Source organism: Rosa chinensis, chromosome 4 (genome assembly GCF_002994745.2).
Source record: "Rosa chinensis cultivar Old Blush chromosome 4, RchiOBHm-V2, whole genome shotgun sequence".
NCBI classification, from domain to species: domain Eukaryota; kingdom Viridiplantae; phylum Streptophyta; class Magnoliopsida; order Rosales; family Rosaceae; genus Rosa; species Rosa chinensis.
Genome location: NC_037091.1, coordinates 47145016 through 47157282, shown reverse-complemented (window position 1 = coordinate 47157282; position 12267 = coordinate 47145016). Strand labels below are relative to the sequence as shown.

General features: G+C 37.4%; 1 protein-coding gene across 1 annotated transcript; it reads right to left on the bottom strand.

Moving 5' to 3' along the window:
* Nucleotides 1-8654: 8654 nt before the first annotated feature.
* LOC112196537 (proline-rich receptor-like protein kinase PERK3) lies at nucleotides 8655-11639 on the bottom strand. Its single transcript, XM_024336901.2, has 8 exons — nucleotides 11336-11639; nucleotides 10785-11001; nucleotides 10513-10712; nucleotides 10186-10312; nucleotides 10018-10089; nucleotides 9742-9925; nucleotides 9499-9634; nucleotides 8655-9108 (listed from the first exon to the last, which is right to left on the bottom strand). Exons 2-8 carry the CDS (start codon nucleotides 10942-10944, stop codon nucleotides 8863-8865), a joined length of 1125 nt encoding a protein of 374 aa, XP_024192669.1. The 5' UTR covers nucleotides 10945-11001; nucleotides 11336-11639; the 3' UTR covers nucleotides 8655-8862.
* Between the last annotated feature and the right edge of the window lie 628 nt (nucleotides 11640-12267).

The following is a 12267-nucleotide window of genomic DNA, read 5'->3' as shown; positions in this document are numbered from 1 at the left end:
CATTAAACAAATGATATATCAGATTGGAAACAAAAATCGATGTCTCTTTATTCAGTGCACATCGAGTTATAAAGTAAGAAACGATGTAACGCACCTCAATGGACATCGACTTATTAAGTAAAAAACGATGTAACACACCTCAATGGACATCGACTTTTTAAGTAAGAAATGATGTTAAACAGCGCAACGGACATCCACTTTTTAAGTAAGAAACGATGTAAAACAATGCAATGGACATCGATTTATTAAATGAAAAACTATGTTTACTATAAGTATGAACATCGGTGACAATCTCAAAAACTGATGTTTAATATAAGCTTGCACATCACTTCGTAAAAGGAAACGATGTTTAACATAATAATGTACATCGGTCCTATAATGCAAAAGAATGTAGATTCTATTGGAAATAGTTTGGTATATGGCAAGTACCCGTAAAGCTTATAAACAGCAGGCAAATTTCAAAAATACCGATGTGTAAGAATATATTACACATCGTTTCTAGAATGAGTAACGATGTTAAAATGAATACTAGTGCTATTGGACCTATATTTCGTTAAGCATTAAATGCATAAATATGAAGTTTTAACAATATCTAAAAACACCAATTTAAGATCATAATAGCAGTTTAACATCGAGTCTAAAATCTAATCCGATGTTTATAGTTATATGGGACATCGGTTTTTAACCGATGTCTATGTTTTGGCGATGTTTTACATCACCCACTAACACGTGTACAAATTTTTTTTTACATCGGTTTTTGGCCGATGTATATGAGAAAAATTCTAGTAGTGTTTGACTTCTTCATAAAAATGTTCCTCCATTAGTGTAGATCATCCTGGTAAAATTTGACAGCTTAATTCACCGTGGTTTTCCTGGAAATACTGCCGGAATCCGTACAGGTCCGGTTTGCAGTTTTTGTCTTCTAGTGCAGAAAATTACACCAATCTTTTGAAGTCCTTCCACTCCAAACTAGCTCTTGATCTATTCATAAGAAATGATCCTTAGGATGTCTAGAATGGATATGGAAATTTTCAGCTCATTTGGAGTTCATTTTGTTAGGCTTCCGTCCCTCCTTCCTCTTCTAGCTCGCTTTCTCCTAGCTGGAGTAGGAAAATGTTCTAAAATTGAGTTTTTAGGGCACTTTCAAGCTTCTCCATCATTTTGTAGCATGATAAGGAAAACATAATAAATATATATAAATAAACACAAAGGTTAAGCAAAAGTGCCAGATTAGGGGAATAATTACTAGGTAATTATGGACCTAACAGACTGCTTCACAGGTTCAAATGCAACAATGCAATTCCTGTAGAGGCTTCGAAAGATATTTTGTTTCACAATGTGAACATTTTTTATCTACGTGACTACCATATAATATATCTTTCTTATATAAAACAAAAAAAACATGCATGGCAAGCATATGAGATCGGAAGAGATTCCTAGCTCAAATTTGTATTTTTCCCAACTATATATAAATCATCAATAAATTTTAGAATCATGAATTTCATCTACCCATCAAATTTCACATAATTTAGTCAAGGAAAGGAATTAAGATTGATAGAATACCTCCACGCTTCTCTTTTTGGAAAAAAAAGAAAGAAAGAAGAAGAACGAGTTAGGTCAACGAAGTATTAATAAAGTGCTACCCTATAGTATGAAGTAGTATTTGTGTACCCTCTGTCTTTATCTCCTTCATGAGTATGATAACTATGACAACAGTTGCTTCATTTCCCATAACCCAACCGCTTAATTTCATAAATCAATGATTTGATTAAATATGCAGCACGACGAGGTGATCAAGGCATAAGCACTGCAGCTTCATGTCCAAGTACGTTGTTTTTTTCTTCTTCCTTGTCTCTAAAGTTTGGCAATTTTTACCTCAGCTTTTTAATTTGATCTCTAATTGGGTTGTCCCTTACGGGTTTGGTAGAATTCAAATCGGGATAAGAATATTACTGAGATTTGAAATCGGAGTTGGTGCCCTCTGGCCAATAGTCGCTATGCCACCATTCGTGACCACCGTTTCTTGTGTTAATAAAAAGTACATGCAAGTTTATTTTCACCTTTTCTTTTCTTGCAAGCAAATGCACGCCACACTTTTCATGTATGCAGTAGTGAGTTTATCTGAAAATTCTTCTACCCACCTAGGTGGGCGTTCACCTGCTGACGTGGCAAAACGACAGCCACAAGTTTGAAAACAGGGGATTGTTTGCACCTGTTTTTGCAAGTCGACCTACTAAGCTTTCGCTGTTGGATGAGAGAGAATTTTGGCTGAGATTAAGTAAGGGCCAATAATGAAGTCACTCGATCATTCGGCTGAGAATGAAATTAATTGGCCATTCAGCTGAAATAAGGAGATTAGTCAAATAAGCATTAGGTCGACCAAGAATATAGAGTTTAAGTCATACGGCCGAAATGAAGGTGTTGACCGAAATTAGAGTTTCTCGGTCACTCGACCGAGATTATAGTTTTGAGTAGTATTGACTGGGCGTTGTTTGGTCACTCGACTGAGATTATAGTTTTCGACCAAAATTAGAGTTTTGAGTCTGAGATAAACACATCGTTCAATCACTCGGCCGAGGTTTGAGATTTTAGGCCGAACAACCCAAAAGATGATGAAAGTGGATCACACAATTACATGGTTGGGAAATTCAAGTTCAAATGAGTGACAACGCAGATGGGCCGAGAAGGAGCTTAGATATGCTCGGCCAAGCCCAACTAACAAACATCAGCCGAGGAGTCCGTTCAAAGAAGGAATACTCACAAGGAAAGAGTTCAAATCAATTAAGGATTTCAATTGGGGAGATTCCAGATATCAGCCTAATCATAACATTTATGGACGAAACAATCTCAAAAGGAAGGAGAATCCTACTTAAATTCCATGGCTTGGAGGACAAGTTAGCTAGGGTTTTGATTTGTATATATAGAACCTTGTAACTTATTGTAAAAGATCCTGCACCACACAAACAAATCAATATACAACCTTTACACACAAACTTTTCTCTTGCTATCTCATAGGTACTTTGCCTTCGATTCAACTTTTACAACTTGTTTTCATTTCTAGTTTCTTAGTTTCAATTCAATACTTTACTTTTCACACTTAGGAGTAGTTTGTAACATAGAATTATCATCCATTGATCTTTTTCGGCCAGTCCGGATTGGATCGATGAGATTCGATGTTCACACACATATCATCTCACAACGCTTTGATAACCGAGTCCGCTTCACCTTCGTCTTCACAGTGATTTGCGAGTACTTTCACCTGATATACCTTTCGCTTATCACTCGAACCTTTGAGTTTACCCAAGAGGTGAACATGATAGAAGATCTCGGTCATGATTGACGCCTAGCCGAAGTCCTTGCAACAGAGGCTTTAGAACCTAATGGCCGAGAGGGTTCATTTCTCGGCCTACAATCACTTGAAAGCAGTCATATACAAGCGCAAATCATATCTAAACCTCGCTCGACCAATAGGCGGCGAGTTGGCACGCCCACGCTATTTCAGAAGGACGATTCAACCACAAGTCCCTTGGCCCTCATTTCGGCCGAGACGATTTTGAGGTAAACAGGGATGAAAAAAATAACTTCAGTTTAAGAGGTAGAAAGAGGGAGTAAAATTAGGGCTATCAATGTGTCATGTCGGGTCAAGGTATATATCGTGTCACAAGAGACAAACCAAAACCCAACCCATTTATTAATCGTGTCAAAAATTTAAACCCAAACTTAAACCCAACCTATTTATTAAACAGGTTACCCGTTTCCAACCCGCTTAACCCATTTAATAAATAGGTCGTGTCATGTTGGACAAAATGACCAATTTCAGGGTTAACACTGCGACCCATTTAACTTAAAAAAATGCATAAATTGATTAAATTCACTAAAAACTCCATAAGACGAAGAATATAAATAATTATGTATAATTCATAAATAATTAAATCCAACAATGATGAAGCAAAATATTTCAAATTGTCCAATCTTAGGATCAAATACTCCCAACGTCCAAAATTTCAGGAAGTATAGCATAATCGGGTTATACGGGTTCACTTCGTGTTGGCGGGTTGACCCGCGGCCAACCCGTTTATTAAATGAGTCATGACGGGTTGAGCTATTGCCAACGCACTTTTTAATTGTGCCGGTTCAACCCGCTTTATTTCGTGCTGGTTTCGAGTTATGTTATTGGGTCGTGTTGGAATTGACAGCCCTAGGTAAAATGCTCAGTTCATCGGGTTAAATTGTTGGGTGATACTTGTTGCTATTGCCCAGAAGCTCAATAATATCAATCATCACATATGGAAAAGAAGAATCACTTATCTGCTTACCCATGAGAAAACGTTATATACGTTAAAAACCGAAAAGCCTCCTATTGCATCTCCGAATTATATTAAATGAGAAGAAGATAATGCATTGGCTATTGCTACATTTCTTAACCATATGGAAGATGATTTGATTCCTCTCTATGAAGGGTATGAGACCGACAAAGAAATCATGGATGTATTAGATCAAAAATACGAGCATAAATCTCAAACATACATTCAATTGTTGCTTGAGAAATATAACAACACTCGTATGAACGAAAAATGATGACATGGTGGATCATATTACAAAAATGGATGTATTAGCAAAGGACTTGTCCAATGGCCATCCTATTCCTGATCAAAATGCAAGTTTCTACACTTCTCAACAGTCTTCCCAAATTGTAGGATTATGTGGTGACTTCCTTGATCCCTATGGCCAAAAAGAGTTATCCATGAACAATTCGCATGCTATGTTGGCAGTTGAAGAAATGAGAATGAACAAGAGGATAAAGGAAGATGGTAGAGGTAACCTTCTAATAGCCAAGGAGTCACAAATGCATTAAACAAAAAATCATAGTCCATACAAGACTACTAACAAGAAGAATCACAAGTTCAAAGGCAAAAAGCATGGGTGTTACTTTTGTGGAGATATTGGTCACATTAGATCAAAATATCCCAAAACGTCAAAAGACCAATGACAAGCCTAAGGAATTAATTTTGACCGTCTCTGAAACACTTATAGCGGAATGTACGTGAAGAACAATGGCGTGTCAACTCCGAACCTATAAGACATGTGTGCAAGAACAAATCATTTTTCATCAATATCAACGAAAAAGTACGAGCATCGTTTATAGATGAGGAACAATACATACATAGATGCTCTTGGGGAAGGACATTGCAATCTTCCATGTAATGGCACAAATCAGAAAGAGGTTTTGTTTTGAAACTGAGAAAGTACTTGTGCTTACCCATTGATACAAGCTTTCATTGGATCCCAATGAGATGATATCCAAAGCCTCTTGTCAAGTTAGAAGCTCCCCATAAGGAAAACCCAAAAGATGTACCCATTACTCACTTCAGAGGCAGTTCTCTCTGATGCCTTAACCCTAGTAGGAATTGGCACATATACATGAGTACCCAAGTATTGATGAAAAATCTAGCTTTGCATTCCACATTATCAAAAACAGAGTTCATTCAGAAGATATTGAATTACTCTGGATCATGGAAAAATTGACATTGGATGTGCGAGAATGACCGGCTTATTCTATCTTTGTAAGTAGCTTTGAGATCCTTGTATCTGCAACTGTAGCACTGAACTTAATTCCCATCAACCAAGACATTGGCTGTTTTGAAATTCTTGTGTGGGATGAGAGGTTTTAGCCCATGCATGTGGCACAAACCGTCTAGTTAGAAACCAAAAACATTCGATCAAAATGGTTCTTAATTCCCCAGTTCTCTAAGGTTTGGGACAATTATTCTACAAGGTTTCTTTGAGTTTACATACCTTTAGCAGCCCCTGATAGAGCTATAAATAGCTCTAGTTTAGTTGATGGACCCAGTTTAGTATCTGCCAAAAAATTGAATAGCATATATGTGTACTTGCATAAGTATGTGCATGCATCAATAGTAGTTAAAAACCAGTATGATCAGTAAAAGAATCAATCACTTCATGGTTAGTGAGCCACACCGGGTTTTTTTTCTTTCCTTTTTTCCTTTTGCTATCCCAAAGCCCTAATTTTGAGGGAAAACCACTTTTGAACTTTAATCAAACAGGACTGTCATAGATTTAAGGAGAAGAATCATGTTTACATAAAGGGCGGCAAGATAGACATAGCTTTTACATATATACTTGATTAACTGTTTTAGAATAAGAGATTCAAGAGAACATTGTAGAGACTAGAGAGAAATTGTTGTATCTAGTCATCTAACTTGAATTGAGAATTCTCTCCTATTACAACTATAGAGCTAATTCTAGTTTGATAAAGCATACTAAAGTCAACATTCTTCAACATTAACACAAATCAGCTTTGAACTTTCAAAACTCGGATGAACCCCTGCATCGAGTTGCAAGGCATGAGTTCTGGTATGCTTTCTCAAAGTTTTTTTTGTTTGTCAATGTTTTCTCAAATTAACATATGAAAAATTGTTAAATATACAGTAATGTAACACATATATGCTAAAATTGCTTATTCCCTTAAGCAATTGTCGAGAATCGGGACGTTCTCTCTCTCTGAATATTTGATTTTTCTTTCTCTTGTCAGATTGGCTAGAATTTCTTAAGCATCTCTTCGGTTCGATTTCCAAGAGACTAGTGCCGTTACTACATAGTTTAAGATCCAATGTTGTTGGTATGTCATGGCTATGGCACCATGTAGCGAAGGATAATCAGAGACAATTACAACCATGCACTAAGGTGTCAAGTAGTCATCAACCTCCAATGCTATTAATCCATACTGATGAGGAGTTTACATGGATTCTATACGACGTAATGGATAACAAGTTCATTGATTTGCAAATAAGATTGCCTATGAAGCGATTTTGTGGATATTCAAAAGGATGGTTAATATCTGTGGAGAGAGATTTGACAATAACCCTAATAAAACCCTTCTCTAGGGTTAAAGGATTGAATAAAAAAAAATCCATAATTCTGCTTTCCAAGATAGCCATTCCAGTCTACTACCATGAACGAGGAAACTATTGTGTCTACAAAGCTACAATTTCAGCAGACCCAATTTTAAATGCAAAGGATTGCACTGTGGCGGTCATATATGAGGGAAGCCTGGAGTTGGCTTTTCTAAGACTTGGTAAAGACACAACGTGGACTTATATTAACTAGTGGATGTCTAAGGATGTTGTTCAAATTGAAGACCGGAATTATTGTGTTGATGGTTATGGCGAACTTATGGCTTTTGACATCAATAACAATTAGAAAATATTGCACCACCAGAGGATAAATTGCTGATGAGAAGCTGCAGGCAGATATATCTCGTGGATTCGGTTGAGAAAGAATTATTGAAGGTTCATAGGTACATTAGCTATAGAAAGTTGAAACATAAGACAAAGTTCTTCAAAATTTACAAATTGAATTTCGATGATGGTAAGTGGATCGAGAAAAAAACCCTTGGAGATGTAACTCTTTTCATCGGTGATAATTCCTCAATATCTGTGTTTGCTTCAAACTTTCCTGGACGGCTGGATGCCGGCTGAAATTGCATATACTTCAACCATGACAATGATCGTATAACCACGGATAATGTACCTTCTCATGACTATGGTGTCTACAATGTTGAAAGTGAAGAAATTTCACAGCCTTACACCATAGATGCTAAGAAGAATCCTCCTATTTGGGTTGTACCGCCTTTTGAAGCAAGCCAGTTGTGAACAATTTTTCTCTTTATGTCTCACTTTACGGTTTATGAGTCATTACGTTTCTTTGTACAGAATACGTAGTAGCTTTCCCATTACTGTACTTGATGATTGGCTTTGGTTTTGTAGGTCTTCCATTATATATATTAAATGCTGCATGCTAGGTTGGTTCCCTTGCTGATTTGACGCTTTAAGCTCTAGAAATGATTGATCTTCTCAAATTCTTAGTTATGCATATGTGTTAATTGCAGTAAGAATGTAGTATCTATATATATGATACTGATTCCTAAGTTGTAGTTTTTGAATATTGGATAATTGAGGATACAAATTAAGCGGTTTATTTTGTTTTGAGCAGAAGCAATAAGTATGGAAGTGCTTTTGCTATGATGTTTTTATGTTGAAGGAATATGAATCTAAAATACTAAAGTTCCTAGCACCCAGTAATCAGCTCACCCAAACTTAAGCTAATGAAGACCAACAGTTTGCTACACTCACAGGGGTGATTTTGTTCAAAACAACTCCAAGTTTCAATCTTGTTTGAAAATGCTGCAAGTAGTGTGTCTTGAGGAATCACACAAATCCAATGATGAATTACTATTTCTAAAAAGGCGAGCGCCCCAGCAGCAGCACCTCCAACTATGGCTGCTGAAGAAGGCTTTGACATGCTAGGCTTTGACATGCCTTGGAGCCTAGCTTTGCTTTCACAAGCAACCAACTTAAACCTAGGTCATGTTATCTTTTTAAATACAAAAATTCGTTGCCTTTTTATTGTTGCTGCTTATAGAAATGAGGCTCCAAGCTCTAGCAGGACTAAGCTTCTCACAATCTTGTTAATTGCTTTATAGGTCTGATGAATGTGCTATCATATGACTGCTAAATAGTGGTGATTTTTAGGTATTGGATATTTAAGAATACAAACCAAAGCGAGTTGGTAATAGTTGGTTTGTTTTGGACTAATGTTGAGAAGGATACAGAAGCAAGTGTATGGAAGTAATCTTGCTAATCAAAATGCTACTATTGTGCATCAATAAGAATGTAAAATCGATACTTTACATTTACACTAATTTGGGTCTTGCACTAAAACTGAATTTCACCCAAGCCAAGTTTGTTTGTGTTGGTGTTAAGTGGTAAAGCTTAAGCTTTGCCTAAGCCAATGAACACCAAGCGTACAGATCAGTACACTTTCTTTTCATAATATTCATACTCAAGTAAATAGTACACTCCCAAGAGTGATTGTATCAGTTCCCTCACCCATGACTGTGGTCATTGCCATTTCTTTCTCTTGAATTCTCTCAAGCTCAACCACAACCATTTCCATCCTGGGTCGTCTTTTTCCCAGAAAACTCATGCATTGTAGTGTTAGCCTGATCAAGTCCCTCATTCCCTCTGCAGTGAAGCTTCCAGCAAGCCGGCTATCCACTAAATTGTTTGAACTCAGCCGCGATTCCACCTACATAAAGTTAGATACAGAAAAACAAACTCCATCATGCATTGCATGACCTTTAAGTACCAGTAGCAACTACAAGTAGGAAATCAAATGGGTGCAAGAAGGGTGATAATAGCTGTGTTTTGTTAGATTGGGAGATGCACAAATTAAATTGTACAAAGGACCACATAACAGAAGTGGGAATGAAGTGAAATGTGTGAGTCTTTCACTGTTCTTACTTCAAAAGAGATGTGATTAGTAATGTGATTGGGCATTTGGTATGAATCCTATTGACAATTGTTTGTACTTCGGTAGAAATTTCCGTAATCTGTCTTGTTATGTGACACAATGTATGTTTCTACTGGGCGTTGAAAGAGGAATCAGAAAAAATATTGAGAAAGTACTTGCACTTACCCATTGAAATAAACTTTCATTAGATCCCAAGGAGCCAATATCCAAAGCCTCCTTTCCAGTTAGAAGCTCCATTAGGAAAACACCAAAGCTGTAAACATCACTCACTTCAGATGAAGCTTTCTCAGATGGTCCAACCCTATTATCAATCGGCACATATACATGAGTACCCAAGTATTGATGAAAAATCCACTTTTGCATTCCACATTATTAAAAACAGAGTTCATTCAGAAGATATTGAGTTACTCTGGGTCTTGGAAAAAATTGACACTGGATGTGTGAGAAGGACCTGCTTCTTCTATCTTTTCAAGTAGTTTTGAGATCCCTGCATCTGCAACTTTAGCAATGAAGTTCTCATCAACCAAGACATTGGCAGTTTGGAAGTTCTTGTGTATGATTGGAGGTCTTAGGCCATGCAAGTGGCATAAACCTGCCGAGTAAGAAACCAGAGAACCTTCGATTAAAATGGCTCTTCCTCAGTTCTATTAGGTCTAGGACAGTTATTATATATTCCAACTCTACCTTTAGCAGCCCCTAGAGCTATGGATAGCCTTTGCTTAAACTCTAGTTTAGTTGATGGATCCTGTTTAGTATCTGCCAGAAAATGAATGGCATATATATGTAACTTGCATAAGTATATATGCATCAACAGTATTTAAAAACCAGTATGATCAGTAAAAAGAGGTATACCATATAGGTGATTGCACATGCTTCCATTTGGTACATATTCAAAAACCAACATTTGAAATCCACTTTCCTGGCAGTAACCCAGTATTTTAACTAGGTTTCGGTGATGAATCTGCGACAAGTACGTTACCTGCTACCACATAATTAAGCTCTTACATAGTTGTTTTTGTTATGCATAGTTGTTCATTATGCAAGATGAAAAGAAACTGATCCTTAACACCATATCCAGTTTAGGCATAGAACATGGTTCATTAAGTAACTAGGAGCTATAAAATGTAATGCACAGAAGTAGTGTATAGAACACTATGATATGTCCCCACTTAGTTATACCTCTGAGACAAACTCCTGTCTAGGAGCACCGGGGCGCCTTTTGATAGCCACAACCGTCCCATCACGGAGCAAACCTTTATAAACAAGTCCAAAACTTCCATATCCCAGAAGACTGCTTTCATCAAAATGCTTGGTAGCTTGCTCTAACTCCTCCATTGTGAAGTGCCTTGCTGAACTAGGTCCACCCCTAGTCAGCTCAACTGACCATGTTGGCAAGAAGAGTATTAACTAATTGGCAAAAGCACTAGCCAAAATGTGACATAAAATCTTACCTATTGCAGATGGATCTGAAGAAGCAGTCTCTGAGTTCTTGTTGGAGAAATGCCTATTACGTTGTGTCTTGCAGAACCACATGAATCCGACGACTATTGCCACCAAGGCAAGTGCCCCAACAGCACTTCCAACTATGGCTGCAGAAGATGACTTTGACATGTCTTAGAGCCTTTGCTTTCTCCAGCAACAGACCTAAACATTTAACCTGTGATGATACTGCAGAAGAACCAAAAGAGCAGTCAATCCAACCATATATTTTAACAAGTTTGGGATTTTAAATACCAATCTCTATGGCAACTATACTACTCAAAAGGATCCAGTGGTCCTCTTGGTTTGAGAAAACTAAAATGTAGTTTTAGAGTGGCATTTGAGCACTTGCTGGTGGGGTTTTGGTGCCGACAAATGTTCAGAGATGTTAACTGGATGATCTCAAAGTATCTACTTGGGAAACAAGAATTTTGGTATGTGATGAAAAACTGCTGCTGCTAAAATCTAAACAGACAGATGAGGAGACAACTCATATGTTTTTTATTTTCATTGCATACCCCACCTTTCTGTTGCTGCTGCTCAAGTCTTGTGGTTCAGCATCTCATCAAAAATGACATTGGAGAAGGCCCATCTCCCTGAACATGCATCTACCCACCTCCTCCCCTCCACCCTTTGCTGAGTTTGATGAGAATTAAAAGCAGTGGTCATTTTTTCAAACAGGCAGAGTAAATAAAGCAAAATAATTACTACCCTCTTCTCTCACTGATGTTACACTTCTTGTTGGTTCAAATTTGGCAGTACAACAGCAAAATTTCATGTTCAGTCACTGTAATTTCAGAGGTTTAAATAATTGCCATCTGACTGTCTGAGGCAGAATAAATGAAACCCCCCCCCCCCCCCCACAAAAAAAAAAAAAAAAAAAAAGGAAAATGATGCAGTAGCAAAAGGTTTTGTCAAGTTAGAGACATGAAGATGACAGACAACCTAGGTACACTTTATATAGATATCAGTGGATATGCAAAGGAATCATTGAGCATACAAGCACGGTGAAGCACCTAGAAAATATTTGAAAAATAAGTGCCTCTGGGGGATATAGCTACCAACTGTAATTTACATATGGTTTTACTATGCAGGTGTGGACAGGTGTGAAAGGGACCTGAATTGGTTGGGCACTGGAAAACATAATTACTGAAGAGGGATCAAAACTTCAAAAGAAAGAAATGAAAAAAAAAAAGGAGGTAGTTACCAGTTACCACTCTATCAACTCCAATAATATTTTCTCATTCACTCACACTGATCTACCTTCCCTTTTTGCCTCTTTTTCGTCATCTGATCTGGAAAGAAAGAGAGGGGAGTTGCCATTTTTGTATAAAGAAGGGTCTCTTCAATCCCTCATCAGAATGGGGTCATTAGCTGTCATGATGCCTCCAACCCAACAACACACATTGATTTACCACACCAGGCTGCTGTTCAGTTCCATGGCTACATGTTCTT